Below are 17,676 nucleotides of genomic sequence, written 5' to 3'. Positions count from 1 at the left end.
TTTAAAAGTTACGATGGATGAAATAAATATCAGCTGACCAACAACATCACAAGACAGTATCTCAAATAGCAAAGTTCAAGTAGTTAGGCTAAATAATTATACTTATTGTTCTAAAAGTATTCTTATTTGATATGAAGTGCTTGGGTTTTTTTTATTGTCTAATTCTATGGATTGCAGGCAGTTTATGCTTTCTTGTGTACATTACTGCCTAGTCACTAGAAAATCTGAACAAGGTAAGGTGCATGGCTTAGTTTTATTATGCAGAATAAATGTTCCCATAAAAAATTGTTGGTTGGGTTTTTCCCTTAATTTATAGTAAGATAAAGTTTATATTAAAGTCTTAAGTATCATAGAGTTTGACTAAACTCTTTACCTGTCCTATATTTGAGTAGCTCAAAACTGAATGACTGAATTTAAAATGGGATACTATTACCTTCAAAGGCCTGGAGGACAGAGAAGAGTGGCAGGCAAGCCACTGCCAAGCTCTCTGTTCTGTTATGCTACAATAAGGGCCAACACTAGAACCTTACCTGTAACTCTTTTTGTGTGCACACATATGACTTTCTTCCTATTCTCCCTCTGCATCCTGTGGTAGTAGAATTAGGAACAAAGCTTTTAGCACTGCAAGCCTTTCTAGAACACGTGGCAGAGGCAACGTAGCTTAGTCAAAATTTGACTCTGCGTGTAACATACAGATAAAATTTGTTCTTATCAAAGTCTCTATTGCAAGGACAGCTACAGGAGGAATATTGTACTTTGGCTACCATAATTTGCTTGAAGAACCCTTGTCTTGATTAATCTTCCAGAAGACTATTATGATTTTAATGGTTTGTATTGCTCAGCAGGTTTTAGACTGATGTTACATAGCTTATTATTTGGTCATGTTGTTGAGAATGTAGCATGAAAAATGTCCTGACACATGCATTTATAGTGATATTCTATAGTGTTTCCGATTAGAATCATGAAAAAAGCTTTCTCCTTTGATCAAAAGGCTTATAAACTGCAGGATGGTATTTTTAGTGTTGTGTATTTGTCATAGTGTGATTTGATGGAGAAAGACAATCTTAGTGGACAGAAAATGTATTTCTATTTAAGATGATGTTTTTGTCTTGTCACTATTTTACAACACTGTTTCCACACCTCTTTTCTCCTCTTTTCGTGAGTCCTGTAGGTCTAGGAGAGTTAAAAGGTCTGAGAGGATCTTTGTGTCTGTTTACCTCTTAGCCAGGCAGCACCCCACAGAGTGATTGCCCATGAGATAGGTTTGCAGATAACCGAGCTGTAAGTCAAATAGATTTTCATGCTGGTACATGTCGAAGAACATGTAGCTTTTTACCTAACAGTTACAGCTCTAAGAGTCTGTGGGGTGTGTGAGCCCATTGCCTCGTAATTTTCTGTTTCCTGTATGTGTTAAGAAAGTGGTTTGTGTAGTTAGACTGAATAGTGCCTGTTCCAGTAGGGTTTATTTGGTGTTGGAAGTTTTTGTTTGTTGTTGTGTTTGTTTTACAATTGCCTGCTGTGAAGTCTGCGCATTAGCTCAAATGTTGAAGGTTAGTAGCAATTCAGGTTCTTCCTGGAAAGTGTCTCAGTATGTGTCTGTGAATATTCAGTCTTCTGGTGTCTGAATATGCTTAACGAATTTTACTGCAAGTTTTTATCTTGGACACTTCATGTTATTGCTCTGACTACCTCCTTGTAGAATAAGAGATCAGTTTGTGCTCTTGCCCTGTAGAAGGAGAATTGAACAAATGTCAGTTCTGCCTAATCTGTTTTATAAATCTTACTGTCAGATGTGAGGAAACTTTGAGAAGCGAAGAACTTTCTCTGAGCAATTCTTTTTAGATTAGGGTAGTTACTCATGCTGTTGGATTTAAACTTCAATACTTAACTTGTTTGAGTGTATTCTGTAAACCTCTCCCAGGAGTATAGGCAAATGTAGGCTATGGCAGATGCCTTCATTCTAAAGATGTGGCACTTCCTTTCTGCATCAGATCCACACATGTGGGTATTCAATACTTAAAGCAGCTCTCAATGTACATTATCTGAAAAGGCAATCAGATTCGTTTAGACATTGGACTTATTTTTTGGGCTGATTTCTTTACAGTCTTTGGACTGTAACACTGCTGTTATAAAACCTGTTTCTTTTGTGTTTGTCTTGCATGAAATATGGAGCTCATCTGGAAAGTTTCAGGGAGGAATAATATACCTCCTGTAGGGCATAGATTCTCTTCTGAAGATCTTAAACTGTGAAATTCTGACTTGATTTTTGTCTTATGCTAGAACAGCATTTTGCATTCCTTGTGTTAAAATACTTTTTTAGAACTTTTTTTTTTTTCAAGGTAAAGTACTAGGAAAGAGAAAATAGATCTGCTCTGGGATTTTAGATAAGTTTCTTCTGTTCTTTATCAACAAAACTTACTGGGCATGGATAACTTGTGTTCCACTATTTTTGTTTATACAGGTGTACAGTATGGATAACTGCACTTCATGTGGTTCAATAAAATTAACACTGACCTGTCATATAAGCTAGCCATGCATGGCCTAGACTGTTTGCTTGAGCTAAACTAATTAATTCTGCTGCACTAGCAGTGGAACAGCTTAACATGGGTTGGAATATGCTGGTATCCCAGCCTGACTTCTGCTTTCAGATACATAAAAGTATGCCTTCCTGGGTGACAGCTTTTATGGCCAGTCCTGAACCATCCCCATCTTTGTTTGTTGTCCTGATAAAGCAGTGTTAAGAGATTCCATGAGGATTGGTGTGGAATGTTTCAGGCCATCTTGGTCTGCCCCAGCTGTCATTAACATCTCAGCACACTTCTTGGGTTATGGTTCTAGCCTAATGTAATGTGGATTTTTTGATTTCTTCCTGATTGGCTTGCATGAGTCTAGAAGGCTGCTGCCTCTCTCCTCTGCAGACCTGTAATTGCTCCTGTGGGGGTGTTTCTTGTTATACAATGTCTGTCATGCAGGGTGTGGCATTCACATGTTTAATACTGTCATGTAGGTGCCATCCTCCTCCTCGCAAGATGATATTCACCCAGAGGAGAGTAGCTGACAGCAAAGACACCTGCAGTGGCTCTAGCTGCAAAAAGGCCATGCAGGAGCAGTTCCTGCAACAGCTGATTTTAGCCTAGGCTGTGTTGTGCAAGCCTTTGTCCTGGCCTGCTTTTAGCTAGGTAAGTACCTTAAAAAGTGGCCTGGCTTGCTGTAGTGCTATGTTAATGAAAGCTCTTGAAATCCAACCTACTATTGTGTCTCGATTTTAAGCTATGTTCTAGACAACATTTTTTTCAGATTATGCCCATTTGTCCTAAATTTAGAAGGTTACTTATAAAGCCAGAATGTGATCTGTCCTTGCTGATAGATGCAGATATCTTGACATATTGGGTATTTTTGAGGAAAACTTATGCAGTAATGCAGCAGGAATAGCAGTATGTAATAAGATAGAGCCCTCCTTCATGAAAAAAAAAAAAAAAAAACAGTTGGTAGGCTAGAATAATTGTTTTTACTGTGCCCTAATTTTGCCAATTTCTTTGTTCTCTTATTTTAAAACTGCTTGGCACTGTTTCCAGTTGAACACTTAGTTCTGTCCTTAGATTTTTGTAATTGATCACGTGGAATTAGTTGATTCACCACTTATTTACTGTACACCATGGCTATTTAGCACACATTCACAACATCACTGGTCTCAGAGTCTAGAGATGAGACTTTATCCTAAACAGCTTTGTCAGCTGCAGTTCTGACTGGGGTGCAGTTTATAGAATCTCTTTGGCCCTCCATGTTTCAGATAGTCTACATGGCACCTCTTTGGCCTCCTGTCCTCTTCCCAAATCAATGTGTATATAGATGTCTGCTGGACACTGGGATAAGAATGCTATAATTTTTTTAATATAATTTTTATAGAATACTTTCTATTTTAAAGTAAGCTTTAGGGCCTCCCATGAAAATGTGACCAAGAATTATGATGTCGATAAATCACTTTTTCCAAATGTTCTTCCTGAAATATCTTTTTTGATCACTTGTTCTTTACTACTTCTGCCCCAAATTTTTTCATGGGCAGTAGGACAAAGGTCAGAAGTGGGCCTAATTTCCAGCCTGTGGGGTTTTTTTTTTCTGCAGAAATAGTCTCTTGACTCAAAATTTTAAGTAATGTTACTTGAACAAAGAAATGGAAAATAACGTTCAGTGCAGCATACTATGCTGCTGATATGAATGCCATTTAGCAGGTAGTTTGATTGGCTAGCTTGGATTTCCACTTGACATTCAGCCTTGATTGATTTGAGTGATCATTTGCTTGTCTATGCTTCTAAAGATAACACGTTCAGTGGTGACCAGAAGCCTTCCCTGAGTACAACACATAGTTTAAGGTGTGGAAGTTGCTACTTGAGGTACATGCTAATACAGTGTAATATGAATAATTCTGTGTAGGTTGAGTCACCTCAGTACTTTCACACCAGGTTTTACCAACTGGTAGGATAAGCTCAATGTAATTTCAGTCATTAATTTCATTTGTACCTTTCTAGTTATGCTGTGTTCATGGGCAAGATGTAGGCGTTACAAAGCAGTTACGTGATGTTACAATGAAAGACTCTAATAATGGCTTTTTAGGAGCAATGCTGAAGATGCTATCCAGCTCTTTTCTTGCAGAAATAGTTTTAATCTCATATTTTTACTAAGTGGGAATTTGAACATCACCAACTTACTTCAATCTTTCCTGATTAACTTGGTTATTTAAATCCTTCTAAAAAGCTTTTAAAAAAGCAATGGAATTCTCAAACTATTAGGCAAGAAGGGGAAGACAAATAAATGAAAGTACTAACACGAATGGTGAAAGCCTGTATACTGGGTCTCATGAGCGGCTTGGCATAAAGGAATTTCGTTATTGCCCTGGTGTTCAATGCAGGGTTGTTTTCACTGAAGGCTGCAGTACAGCAGGGAATAATGAAGAGAGGTTGGAATTATTTTGGAGATGTTTAGTTAGGTTCTTAAGTAGTAGCTCTGTGAGGGGCAGTAAAAACTCATTAATAGGATTCTTGGCCTCTTTTTCTGACCTCTAGGGTGAGGCTGAAATGGAGATGGCAAAATATATGGAAAAGGTATTACTGAAAGGTTTTAGATTATAATTATTTTCCGCTGCTGTCCCACTGTTAACATTAACAATGATACCCTGTGTTGTGGGGAGATAGCTTGCCAGGCAGGAGAAGTGATTATCTTAAGGAAACTAGTGTTCTGTTCATCAGCCTGTGGCAGAAACAAAAATGAAGAAGGAAGTGTTGAAGTGTGTAGTACTTAAGTGTTTAGTATTTAAAGTTAAACACTGTCTTTTCTGAATTAAATAATATAAAAAGGAAATATTTTTTCTTGCCAGAATAATGTGGAAAGTATTTTCTTCTATTAATAGAAAGCTTTGAGCTAATGGAATACTTGTTGAAGTTTAAAGAAAACCATGGGACTGCACTGGAAGCTTAGATTGTGGTGCCATTTTTTAACTGTGTAGTGCTTCAAGTTGGTGTGTAGAACTTCAGTGAGAAACCCAGTTACATATAGAAAGCTTAATATAATTTTGTTTATTGCAAACTGGAAGCTTGAAGAGTATATTATGAAAGGGTTCTTTGCTGCTTTTCTAATCCCCTAAGTAAACATGTTGGATTGATCGTGGTAATTGCTGAAATTGCTCTGTACTCTTGATTTCTTGGTGCTAGAGTTAAATTTACTAGGTTTTAGTTTTGAAAGTATGTCACCAAAACCTGGGGGTGGGGTGGGGGCGGGGAAGTGGTAAGGAAGCATCTAGTGTATTAGCTGGATGTAGATTTGATGTCTGAGCCTGTAAACAAGCAACTTGAATGAGAGATCTATGTATTCCCATCTCTAACTGACTGGGGTTGCCGACTGTAATGCACAAGCCTTAGGGTGCTTGGTGGTAGGTGTGGCACGAAGGTAGAGGGGAAGACCAAAATAGGGACTACATCATGTTTCTTGGTGAGTTTTAGTCACTCTGTTTACTGTGAGCAGTAGATGATGTATTATGTCAGCATCATCCCTCTTAACTAATATTCATAAAGCTTTCCAAGCAACTACATCAACACAGAGTTGAGCAAGCTGAAAACTGTTCTTAGGGAGAAGAGAGGGGAGTGAGTCATTGATTCTTTCCTGACCGTTTTAACGATGTGTAGTGTGCTAGACTTCTGTTGTTGGCAAAGAGGGTAAAACATTGGTCAGAATACCATCAGACAATATTTCTGCTGCTTGAGCCTCTGAACACAGCAAGTGTTGCTGCTATGTACAGAGTCACAATTTGTAATGTGCCATGTGAACTGAGGGATATGTGAAACCAGCTTATAGTATGATACTAATTAGTTTTAAATATGCCCTGTCCTAAGAACTCATGTGGGGTGAGGATTACAGTCCTATGCTTTGCAAGGACTGTTGTCTGTTTCAGGCTTTTTAAAAAGTGAGTTATGAGTAGGAGCCTGTGTACACCTCAGTGCTCAAAAAACTATTCTCTGGATTGTGCAACTTTTATATGTATTACTGCTGATATTGTAAAATGCTGTGCAGATTTAAGCAATTACTCTCCTCTCACTTTAAACTTCTAGGAGGAGGGTTCTTGTTCCTGCAGAAAATACGCTAGAATGTTCTTATAAATGTAACCTCTTATTTGCTTTTGGGAAGGGCTGTGGATGTTGTCTGTTTGGATTTCAGCAAGGCCTCTGACACTGTCTCCCACAGCACACTCCTGGAGAAGCTGCAGCCCATGGCTGGGACAGGAGCACTCTTTGCTGGGTTAGGAACTGGCTGGATGGCCCAGAGAGTGCTGGTGAACGGTGCTACATCCAGCTGGGGCCGGTCACCAGTGGTGTCCCTCAGGGGTCTGTGCTGGGATCTGTTCTGTTCAACATCTTCATTGATGTCATGGATGAGGGGATTGAGTCCTTCATTGGTAAATTTGCAGATGACACCAAGTTAGGGGCATGTGTTGATCTGTTGGAGGGGAGAAAGGCCCTGCAGAGAGACCTGGAACTCCATCCATCTGGATGAATGGACAGAGTCCAAGTGCCAAGTCCTGCATTTTGGCCACAATAACCCCCTGCAGCGTTACAGGCTGGGGATGGTGTGGCTGGACAGTGCCCAGGCAGAAAGGGACCTGGGGGTGCTGGTGACAGCAGCTGAACATGAGCCAGCAGTGTGGCCTGGTGGCCAAGAAGGCCAAGGGCATCCTGGCCTGTGTCAGGAATGGTGTGGCCAGCAGGAGCAGGGAGGTCATTTTCTCCCTGCACTCAGCACTGGTGAGGCTGCACCTTGAGTGCTGTGTCCGGTTCTGAACCCTCAGTTTGGAAAGGATGTTGAGATGCTGGAGTGTGTCTAGAGGAGGCAACGAGGCTGGTGAGGGGCTTGGAACACAAGCCCTGTGAGGAATGGCTGAGGGAGCTGGGGGTGTTTCGCCTAAAGAAAAGGAGACTCAGAGGTGACCTTATCACTCTCTACAACTTGAAGGGTGGTTGTAGTCAGGTGGGGGTTGGTCTCTTTCTCCAAGCAGCAGCTGACAGAATGAGGGGATACAGCTTTAAGCTGTGCCAAGGGAAATATAGGTCAGATATTGGGAAAAAGTTTTTACAGAAAGAGTGATAAAGTACTGGAATGGTCTGCCTGGATGTGTTTAAAAAGAGATGGGATGTGACACTCGGTGCCATGGTTTAGTTGAGGTTTTAGGGCATGGGTTGGACCTGATGATCTTGAAGGTGTGATTCTGTGGTTTTGGTGTTGGTGCAGCTGCTTTTTGGAAGTAACAGGGGGAAAATTTGACAGGCAGTATCGTCTTAATAATTACTCAAATATTTTTAGGGTATATCACTGATCAATTTACTGATTATGTAACTTCCTCTTCTAGCTGCCTGATGGCTTATAAGCTGTTGCACAGTCACTTTAAAGCACACATTAGTCACTGTGACTCCTCAGCCCTGTACTGAAAGTGGTGACTAATTTCTGGGTCTGACTTTCCATTATGAAGCGCAACCTTTATCCTCGGTAACTAGGTGGAGGACTTCACAAAATAGTCTAAAACATTCCTGCCTCCTGTGCTGGGTCCCCCTTACCTCACAGCCAGTGTCTGCAGCTTCTGAGTCAGCTAGGAAAGATTTGAGGCATTTGTTATGCTTCTAGGCTCCTAACAAATCTTCAGAATTTGCTGTGTCTTTGAGAGGAATCTTGCTTTGAATAGTGGCTCTTAAGCAATGTCTGTGAAGCTCTAGCAGAATGAAAGGAGAAGCCAGCCTGCACATAAAAGCCTGATCCAGAGGCTTATTTTGGCACTCATTTTTGGCATTTTGTCTGATGAAATTGAGGTAGTACAGTGACTTCCATACTTTGTAGAGTGTTTATAATAGGCTTTTCTAATGAATAGAAGGTTATGAGCCAAACATTTTTTTGCAGTGTTATAAAATATGCAATGAAAGGCTTTTTCTGCCTTTATTCAAAAGCAGCTGATTTAGAGCTTAAATATCACTTCAGGTTAGCAGACCTTTCTGTGCAGATCTGAAATACTGAAACAGTCTCATTTAGTATGGGTTAAACAGAAGAAGACTTGATCTTAATTTTCTGGTATAAAGTAGTTGTGAGGGAGTCTTTAGGCTTTAACATTGGAATAACATTAATACTTCTTTCAGCTCTGTTAGAAAGGGATTTAGCAATGTGCATTGACAGTGAAGGCAGACAACACTGTCCTGAGCTGTATTTAATAGGCACATAGTCATTTTTTATAGGGAAGTGTTTATTCCTCTCTGCTTGGTACTACTTGCCTGTCTAGAATACTGTATCTGGTTTTTGGTCCTTGACCCAGGCAAACTGTGAAATGGCAACAAGGCCAGCAGAGGGACCATCAGGGTGGTCCGGAGGCTGGAGCACGGGCCTGGGAGGGGACGCTGGGGGAACCTGGGTTGCTTCAGCCTGAAGAAGAGCAGTCTTGAGTGCCTGACTGCAGCCCGTTCATACCTGCAAGGTTGCCATCAGGAGCTTGGAGGCCAGGCTCTTCACAACAGTGGGAAGATGAGATACAAAGGCTGTAACTTCTAATAAGAAAACTAGATACAAAACCAGTAGATTTAACAATTAGAAAACAAGCAAAACACCAAAACTGCACAAATAACATTCCAACCATGCAGTCAAACAGGCTGCTTGGGGAGGTTGTGCTTCTCTGTAGGTATGAAAAATACGCCTGGATTGAAACCCTGAGTCACTGCTGATCCTGGCCAGAGGCCCAGGCAACTCCTGAGGTTTCTTCTAACCTGAATGATTCCATTTGTTCTGCCGGTTCTACAGATGTATGACTGACCATTCTCAAAACACTTGTTTTAGGGAAGACTGTTAACCTGTGAATAAAACCGACTTTGTCATACGCATGTGGATTATTTCTGGAACAAGTTACAGTAGCACTAAAAGATAACAAATATTTGACAGCTATTGTGATCTTGTTTCTTGAAAGATAAGGGTAATAATCACAAGGAAAATCTAGCCATGTCATGGTGTCACCTTTAAAGGACATCAGACTCTTAGTTACCAAATATAGTCCTTCAGAGTCTGGGGACCAAACAGTTCAAGAGTTTGAAGATGCCTTCATGCTGTTAAGGCAGACCTACTCAGCGGTGTTCAAAATGATAAAACAGCTTAAAGATACTTTTTTTCTTTGCTTACTTAAGGCAGGTTGGATGGGGCTTTGAGGACTTGATCTAGTGGAAGGTGTTCCTGCTTGTGGCAGGAGAGTTGGAACAAGATGATCTTTAAGGTTGTTTTCAACCCAGACCATTCTGTGGGGGTTTTTTTGTGCCTTTTGGGACATACTGTCTAAGAAAACTGACACTGCTGTAGAACACACTGGATAATGAATTACTAGGAAAATGAAACCTAACATACTTTTTACTATTAAGAGGTATGAAGAAACAGAATTCTACCGGACTGGTAAAACATGGTTTGTACAAATGGGTGACCTATAACTTTGAAGCTTTTCTCCTCTATTTAGTCCTAAAAGTTGTCTTCTGTTGGTACATTAATAATCCTAAATAAGTGACTTGCCAAATCCCTCTCTCAAGGTAAAGGAAGTAACTGGTCTATTTCTACTGCTGAAAATAATTTTATATTATGCGAGTAATTAATGCTTTTTATAAAAAAGTTAACATTTACTGCAAGCAGTATAATAATGTGATGATAATGAATGGTACTTCTGTAATCCAGCTTTGTTTCACTTGCAGTTCTTTAGCTTCACAGCAGTTTTCTCTGGAAGTTTTGGGTAGTAATGAGGTTTTCTTCCTTCCAGCAGTCTACATGCTGTGAGATGTACATATAGCCAGAAAGAAGGGAGAGATCTGGAATGCTTTCAAAAATAAAAATTGAGAAACCTCTAAAAGCAAGTTTTTGTTCATTGCTGTCTAGATAACAGTGATAACCTGGCTTCTTTTTTAGCTCTAGTTCCATAGGTAGTCCTGAAAATTTAATACAATCAAAATCAAAACACAAGCTAGCTAACAATTGTCTCCCAGTAACTGTGATATAGATAAGTTACTTCAAATTGTACTTTGTTTGCAGAGCCTTTTTCTTCAGTTACCAAAATACAAAAATACAGCTGTAGCAAATGTTTGAGCCAGTCTTAACAGAAGTGAATGAACTTTAAAATAGTACTATCAGAAGTCTTTTCCATTTTGTATATGAAACTATAGCTTCTCTTAATGTTAGAATGGATCAGTCTTACTGTTTTGGATACTCTTGTTTAAATAGTACTGGAACAGCAGGTTAAGAACTGCTTATTTGGAAACGCTGTGCAAATTAAGACTGTTCAGTCCTTCATAAATTAGAGAAAGTAAAATATTTTGAGAAATGTGAAGTTCCAATACTGGATGAGAAATACTGTTTGGGAGCTAACTTTATGTGAAAATGACCTTTAGATGAAAATTGGATGACTAACAAGCTAAATAAAACTCTGTTATTCTTAAGTTCTAGCATAAAGAGCCAAATGCAGACATGATTTCTGGTTCTTGTCTCAAAGCTATGTCCCCCATCAACTATTTTCTTTCAAATGACTGTCAAAAAGGGATGCAGAAAACTAAGGGATGCTATTTGCATGGGAGCAGGTAGGAGCTCAGGATAAAATATTAGGAGGCATCCTCTTTTAGCATCTCTTTAATTCTAAAGACTTTCTTTGAAATGCAGTTATGATTTCTGCTGTAAAGTTGCTGCTTAAGAAACTTTTCTTCTTGATAAGGTAGCATTTTTAGAAGCTATAGATGTGCTTCCAAAAAGAAAACTTGTTCCTAAAACTTGGAGGTATCCCTTATAGGAATTTAATTTATCCTTTTGGGTTACATGGGCAGTTTTTTTGGGAGTTTGAGACTTCCCCAGTAGTTGCTCCCTATTTTAGAGTAATTTAGTGTGCTTTTCTGACCTAGGTGTTGGCAAGATGGTAAGATCTAAGCATTGCTGCCTAGTTGCTGAAGAATTATAAGGCTTTCTATTTGTGGGCATCTTCTGGTTTTGATATAGGATGTTTTGGATTCGACAAAAAAATCAAATGGATATTTTATCAAAAAGACAACATTAAGCTAAAAGGAACCACACCACTTATGGGCATGTGAATGGATATTTGAATTGGGGGCAGGAACTTGGCGGAAGAACCTGTGCACTTCTGGGCAGTTCCTTTTACAGCCAGTAGCAGAGGATGATAAGACTGTTGGTGCTGTGTATCTGTTGCTTCTCCGGTCAGTCAGATTGGCAGAAAGGGACTGAGAGCTTCAAGAGAGACTTCTGTCTTTTTAATCAATAGAGTTGCTAATTTCTTTTAGAAATGGGAGAAAGAGGTTGAAAAGGTACTATAAACGAAAACAGTTACCTTCTTACAAATCACTCAGATGATGTATAGCACCTTTAATTATCAATGTAAACAAATGTTTGGCTGCAGTATGCACTCTGCTTGAAATAATCTTGATGAGCCATCAGAACTGGTAGATCAATATGTCTTACAATCCATTTAAAAGTACCAGGAAGGAACACAACTTTCTCCTGCAAGCTGTAGCTATAATTGTTTTGCTTAATAAGTTAATATGAGAACATGAGCACTGCTCTACTTTTTAGGTTCTTATGTTATTGTTCATCTGTACTTCAGATACTCTTTGATCTTCAGGCCTTACTTGGATGTCATTAAGCATCTGAAAGTAAAATCTTTCCCTTATGTCACTAGGCACACTAGGTTAGGTATTTGTGGGGAAGAGAAGGAAATAACTAAGGTAGTTTGCGCTCAGTTAATACATAATTCTAATAATGTTTCAGCTGCACAGGATGTAAAATGTACCAGGTTTTGTAAATTGCTGCCTCAGTGGCTGCTATATGTAACATAATGGTGGGAAGTGGGGTCTTGACTTAGTAGATGAATGTTAGGTGCATACATTCCAAAATATAAGCAGTTAGATTCAGTTTTTTTCTCTACCGTCACTAAAGTGTTCTGTCAGGTGTTTAACTTTAGTAGATTGAAGGAATAGAAGAGTGTGTGTTAAGAAAGACTTGTGAAAGCTGAAATATTATTTTGGTATAGTTTTGAGTAAGGCTGTTGTTGATGCTCTGAAAGGGTATTTTTAATTGTAGGAAGCATCAGAGAAGTGGTTGTCTGGCTGATGGGTCAAACATGCCCTTTTCTTAGAGATGCAGAGATCACAGTATGATTGGTAAGAGGGAGAAAACACATCAAAAATCATCACTTGTTTTCTTGGGTGTTTGTATGTGTTGTTTATGGATAGTTATCATACACTTGATCAGGAATTTAGAGGAGGTCAACCAATGACAATGGATTTCAGAAACACTGCTGGGGGATAAATTTAGAAATGTTTCTCAGCTATTTCAGTATTATTTGTATGAATCTCATATTTGGGATCTGAAATTTTACCTCTTCTCTTTTTCAGTGGTTGGAGCAGCACCCAAGAAATCAGTGAGAATTATGTGCTGACCATGTTAAATGTCATCTCTGTTTGGGTGGGTTGAGGCTGAAGGACCAAAACACAATCACTTGACTTTGCAGGTGCTTTTTAGTTTAGATTGTCCTGTAAGCAGGTGGCATGTTCTTAAGCAAGCCCTGTGGTGTATGGTTAGGTGTATGACGACTTAATCGTACACAAAGCATGGCAGACTAGCAGCCTGTGTTGGTGTGCAGACACTTAAGGGGGTAGCAGTGCTGAACTGCTTTTGCAGGAACCACTAAAATAAGAGAGAATCACAATTTACTGGTAGATGGGGAGCAATTTGTACATGGTAATACTATTTTTGTCATAGGAGCTGAACAGAGTAAGAAAGATACATCACAACTATGGTGAGTAAGTGGTTTCACAGAGCTTTAAAGATGGGGAAATGGCCTTTATTTTTACTAGCAAGAATGTCTGTTTGCTAGCGATGGACTTCATTCTTTGTTCCTTGTAGAAAAACTTGTTATAAAACATATGCACTTACCTGTTTTTTTTTTTAGCTTGCGAAACTTAGGAATTAGCAAATGCAACCTGAAATAAATCCTGAGTAATAATGTGTCTTTCTATTAGTTCCTGTTTGAAAATCATCGAAATAGATTTGTTTTTAAAGTAGTTAAAGGATAAACACAGGTTCATTTGTCATCTGTTCTGTGTGTACTGTATCATAACTAAGAATTGAATCCAGAGGTATATTTCTCAGTTATCTGATATTTCTGACAATTAGTGGGCTATATAAATGCATTTTTGACTTGATGGAATACTCATTTAGATCTAATGAAATTTAATGGAGCTAGCTATTGAGTAGATTTTCTGGATGAATCTCAATTAATTTATGCCCTACAAAATTGAATTCTCTAGTGCCCTTCTGTTTTTTGTCCTATCACCTGAACTGACAAGATTTGTCTGATCTATATGGACAACCCATATTAATATCTGTAGCAACCCTATGGTCAAAATCAGGATATTTTGCATGGAATATCTCTAAGCAGTAAAATTCAATGTTGCTGCAAATATGGATTAGCCGTAATTCTGATAACTGATAAAGCAAGTGATGTCATGGTCATTAAAGTCTATGATCTTGTCCTTTGAAAAAACCCAAGCCTAAGTTGGTACTAGTTCTTAACCTGATATGTGGTTTATCAAGTAGGAGTTGGCTTGAATTATTTCACAGTAATTTGCCTTTTGACTGTGTTTCTAAGTAGACTTGGATGGAATTGAAATACTTTAGGATGTTTGTTCTGAGAATGTTTTGTTTGCTGGCATGTTACTAGTTACGAAGGCCCTCAGTATCTGTTTTGGGATTTTTTGCAGATGATTCAGCTCTAGAAGAAAGATTCGTCTTCGCAAATTCCTTTGAAAGCACAATGGATGTATTTTAGAGTTTTACAAAAGTCATCTAAGGAACAAGAACATTGGACTTTGAGGAATAACAGAGTTCAGAGAGCCCAGAAATTGGTCAGTAATAAAGCCTCTTCGGCCATACAGCTTGGAAATGAGTACCATTGAGACAGCAAAGCTTGAAGAGCACATGGAGGGTCAGCCAAATGAGACTTCTAATGGCTATTCACGACCTACTCTCTCAGTCAGTGAAGAGAACAAAAATGGCACTAGCAAACCAAAGGGCTTGTCAAATGGCTTGCGAAAAACAGCAAAGAAATATCCTGATTACATCCAGATTGCTATGCCTGCTGAATCTAGGAACAAATTTCCTCTGGAATGGTGGAAAACAGGCATTGCCTTTGTCTATGCTCTCTTCAACTTGATTTTAACTACTGTCATGATCACTGTGGTCCATGAGAGAGTACCTCCAAAGGAGCTAAGCCCTCCCTTGCCTGACAAATTTTTTGATTACATTGATCGTGTGAAATGGGCTTTTTCTGTATCAGAAATAAATGGAATGATACTACTTGGATTATGGATATTCCAGTGGTTGTTTCTTAGATACAAGTAAGTTAGTAATATTTTTTCTTCTCTGCTGTATGTTTACATTGCTAATTTTGGGTAGAAGAAATCGTAGAGTAAAATCCTTAACAGTATTGTAGAATAGGGATGGCTTGTTTACAAAATGTTCTAGTGTCTATGCCAGATACGGAAATACAGGTTTTCTGATTATTGAATAATGTCTTTGACTTCTGAACTTCTGAAGGCTGTGTTGTCCTAGTTGAGTTTATTCTGAGATTGGGCTTTTCAAAATATGTTTACTAACTTGGGGATGTTTAAACTGGGGAAATCATGATGGTGTAAGAATCTCATCCAAATTTGAGCAAGAACCCACTGTCCTCTACAGTTAAATAGAAGTTTTCTCCTGTGTCTTTCTTAAACTATATATATTTAAGTCAAGAATGGGGTTATAATATGGGGCTAAAAATAAAAGGTCACTGAGTTGAGGAAAACTGCCTGGCTGTACCTGTAAGTTAGACTGAGTCCATCTTAAATTGGTGAGAGCTTCCCGCTATAAGGAGCTACAAGACTAAAAGTGAAGAGGGATGTTTTAATACTTGATTAAGAGAAGTGTGTGGTGAAGAGCTGGGGTGGAGCTGCTCATTCATTCTATGGATTTGGCTATTTAATGAAGCTAGAGCTCTGTAACTGTTGAATATCCTGCATGTAAACTTTGCACTCAGTCTCTTTCCCCCCTTTCCTTACTTTCAGATCAATTGTGGGACGCAGGTTCTTTTTTATAATAGGAACTTTGTATCTGTACCGCTGTATTACCATGTATGTTACCACCTTACCTGTGCCTGGAATGCATTTTCAGTGTGCGCCAAAGGTAAGAGTCTTTGCCTCTTGCTTCTTGCCTTAAATCTCTGCATCAGTCCTGATGGCTCCTTAGATCAAGCAGAAGGTAATGTTTCAGGTATTACTAAATAACACAAACTACTTTCAACTGATGTCTTCAGAAACATAGGTAGTGATAAACCAAAACTTGTGTGATAACAGAGCCTCAAATTGTTGATGCAGTTGAGTGCTCTCTTTCAGAACATCTTAGGTTGAAATAGTACTGCTACTAAATCAATTAACTTGCTTCTGAGGCTCAAGCTAATCACTCTTAATACTGTAGCAGTATTTTTTCTTACATGGTAGGATACCCAAGGTCAATACTGGAATTCATAGGCGGATAAGCAAGCTTGTGTTGCTGTATCCCTTTAAAAACCCACACTGTTATGTGCTTTGCCTGGTTTCTCACACTATTTGGTCAAGACCTATTGCAATACCTGAAGTCAGCTGCCTGTCACTGCTTCCAACCTGCAAAATTTATAAGAATGTAACTTAAACAAGTTCAGCTGCCTAAATGAACTGATACATACAGAGACGTGGATGTGCTAATAGTTTTACAAAAGTATTTTAAAATTTAATGACGCTGGACTTAAGTGGTGACATAAAGGAGTTGTTACTCCCACTTTAGGTTACTAATAAAAAGTTGTAGTCCTAAAATTCCTTGGAACAAACTTTGTTGTGTTAGCGGTACTAAAAAAAGGTATTGCCAGTTTAGGGGGATAAATTTGCCACCACTTGGGTAAGATTTCTAGTCTTGAGTTACAGCATCATGGCTGTTTTCTTCTACATTGAGACAGTTTGGGGATATAGTGGGTTAATTACTTCTCTTATGAATCACTGTCTATTTGAAAATGTTTTCTTTAAGTGTCCCTATTGTAAAGATTGAATTTGTTCTGACAGCTTGGGGAATGATTATGTAATAGACTGTGTATTGAGGAGTGAGAACAGGTAATCAAAGGAAGATGCAAATATCTCTGCTGAAAGTGCATTTTGCTAGCATGAAACCAGGATTCATTACTTTAACTCTGTAAAAACACTTGATGATAATTCTTCCGGATTTTTTTTGTCATATGTTACTATTTTTCTGATTATGGAAAACAGTTTTCTATTTTTCTTGGGTTTTTTGGTAGAGTTAATTTAAAACAGGTAAATAAAACTGCCTAGTATCTATAAGAAATCAAAAGCTGGTCCTAATACATGCATTAAAAATGCACATCCTCCAAATATGAGTTAACTCCCAACTGAGTTTGTAACTAAATCTAAAATGAAGCAAGTTTGAGGTTTTTACTCAGCAGAAATACTGGTCAGCTCTGAAAAGAATAACAGAATTGTTATGCAAGGCTGTACCAGTTTTTAATGGGTTTCATTGATTCTGTCAACTGCTTCTATGAGAGATCTAACCTTAAAAATTTTTAATGTTAACCTTTTCAGTCTATTCTGCATTTAATTCTCATACAATGCTTATTTTAGAATAGTCAGGGAAAGTATAGACAGAATGCTAATGTTACCAAACTGATCCTTATTGCCTCTCAACTTTGAAACGCATGCTGGTTTAAGAATATGTGAAAGGAATCTGAAGAAAATCAAGATAATTTGTCCTTTTATCCCTGTCTCCCTGACTCTCTATGTGTTTGGGCAAGAAATTTACTTGAGTCACTTATACTTCTTTCTGGTTTTCTAGTTGAACGGAGACGCTCAGGCAAAGGTTCAGAGAATCCTGCGACTGATTTCTGGTGGTGGTCTGTCCATAACTGGATCACACATCCTGTGTGGAGACTTCCTGTTTAGTGGACACACTGTAGTATTAACGCTGGTCTATCTGTTCATCAAAGAATGTAAGTGATTGTATTTCAATGCACTTTCTTTTCATATTCATTGTACTGGGAAAAACAAATGACAAAAG

General features: G+C 38.6%; 2 protein-coding genes across 4 annotated transcripts in view; one reads left to right on the top strand and one right to left on the bottom strand.

Annotated features, from left to right (window-relative positions):
- DKK2 (dickkopf WNT signaling pathway inhibitor 2) overlaps positions 1–17,676 on the bottom strand; it is a 327,752-nt gene that overhangs the window by 247,881 nt on the left and 62,195 nt on the right. The window lies entirely within an intron of this gene.
- SGMS2 (sphingomyelin synthase 2) overlaps positions 1–17,676 on the top strand; it is a 44,842-nt gene that overhangs the window by 10,984 nt on the left and 16,182 nt on the right. For all 3 annotated transcript variants that reach the window (XM_072928533.1, XM_072928532.1, XM_002196862.6), the window contains exons 2-4: positions 14,307–14,942; positions 15,648–15,765; positions 17,455–17,608. In XM_072928533.1, coding sequence (XP_072784634.1) covers positions 14,488–14,942; positions 15,648–15,765; positions 17,455–17,608 — 727 coding nt within the window. In that variant the 5' untranslated portion in view covers positions 14,307–14,487. The remainder of the gene's footprint in view (positions 1–14,306; positions 14,943–15,647; positions 15,766–17,454; positions 17,609–17,676) is intronic.

Source organism: Taeniopygia guttata, chromosome 4 (assembly GCF_048771995.1).
Source record: "Taeniopygia guttata chromosome 4, bTaeGut7.mat, whole genome shotgun sequence".
NCBI classification, from domain to species: domain Eukaryota; kingdom Metazoa; phylum Chordata; class Aves; order Passeriformes; family Estrildidae; genus Taeniopygia; species Taeniopygia guttata.
This window is presented reverse-complemented; position numbering and strand designations above follow the sequence as displayed.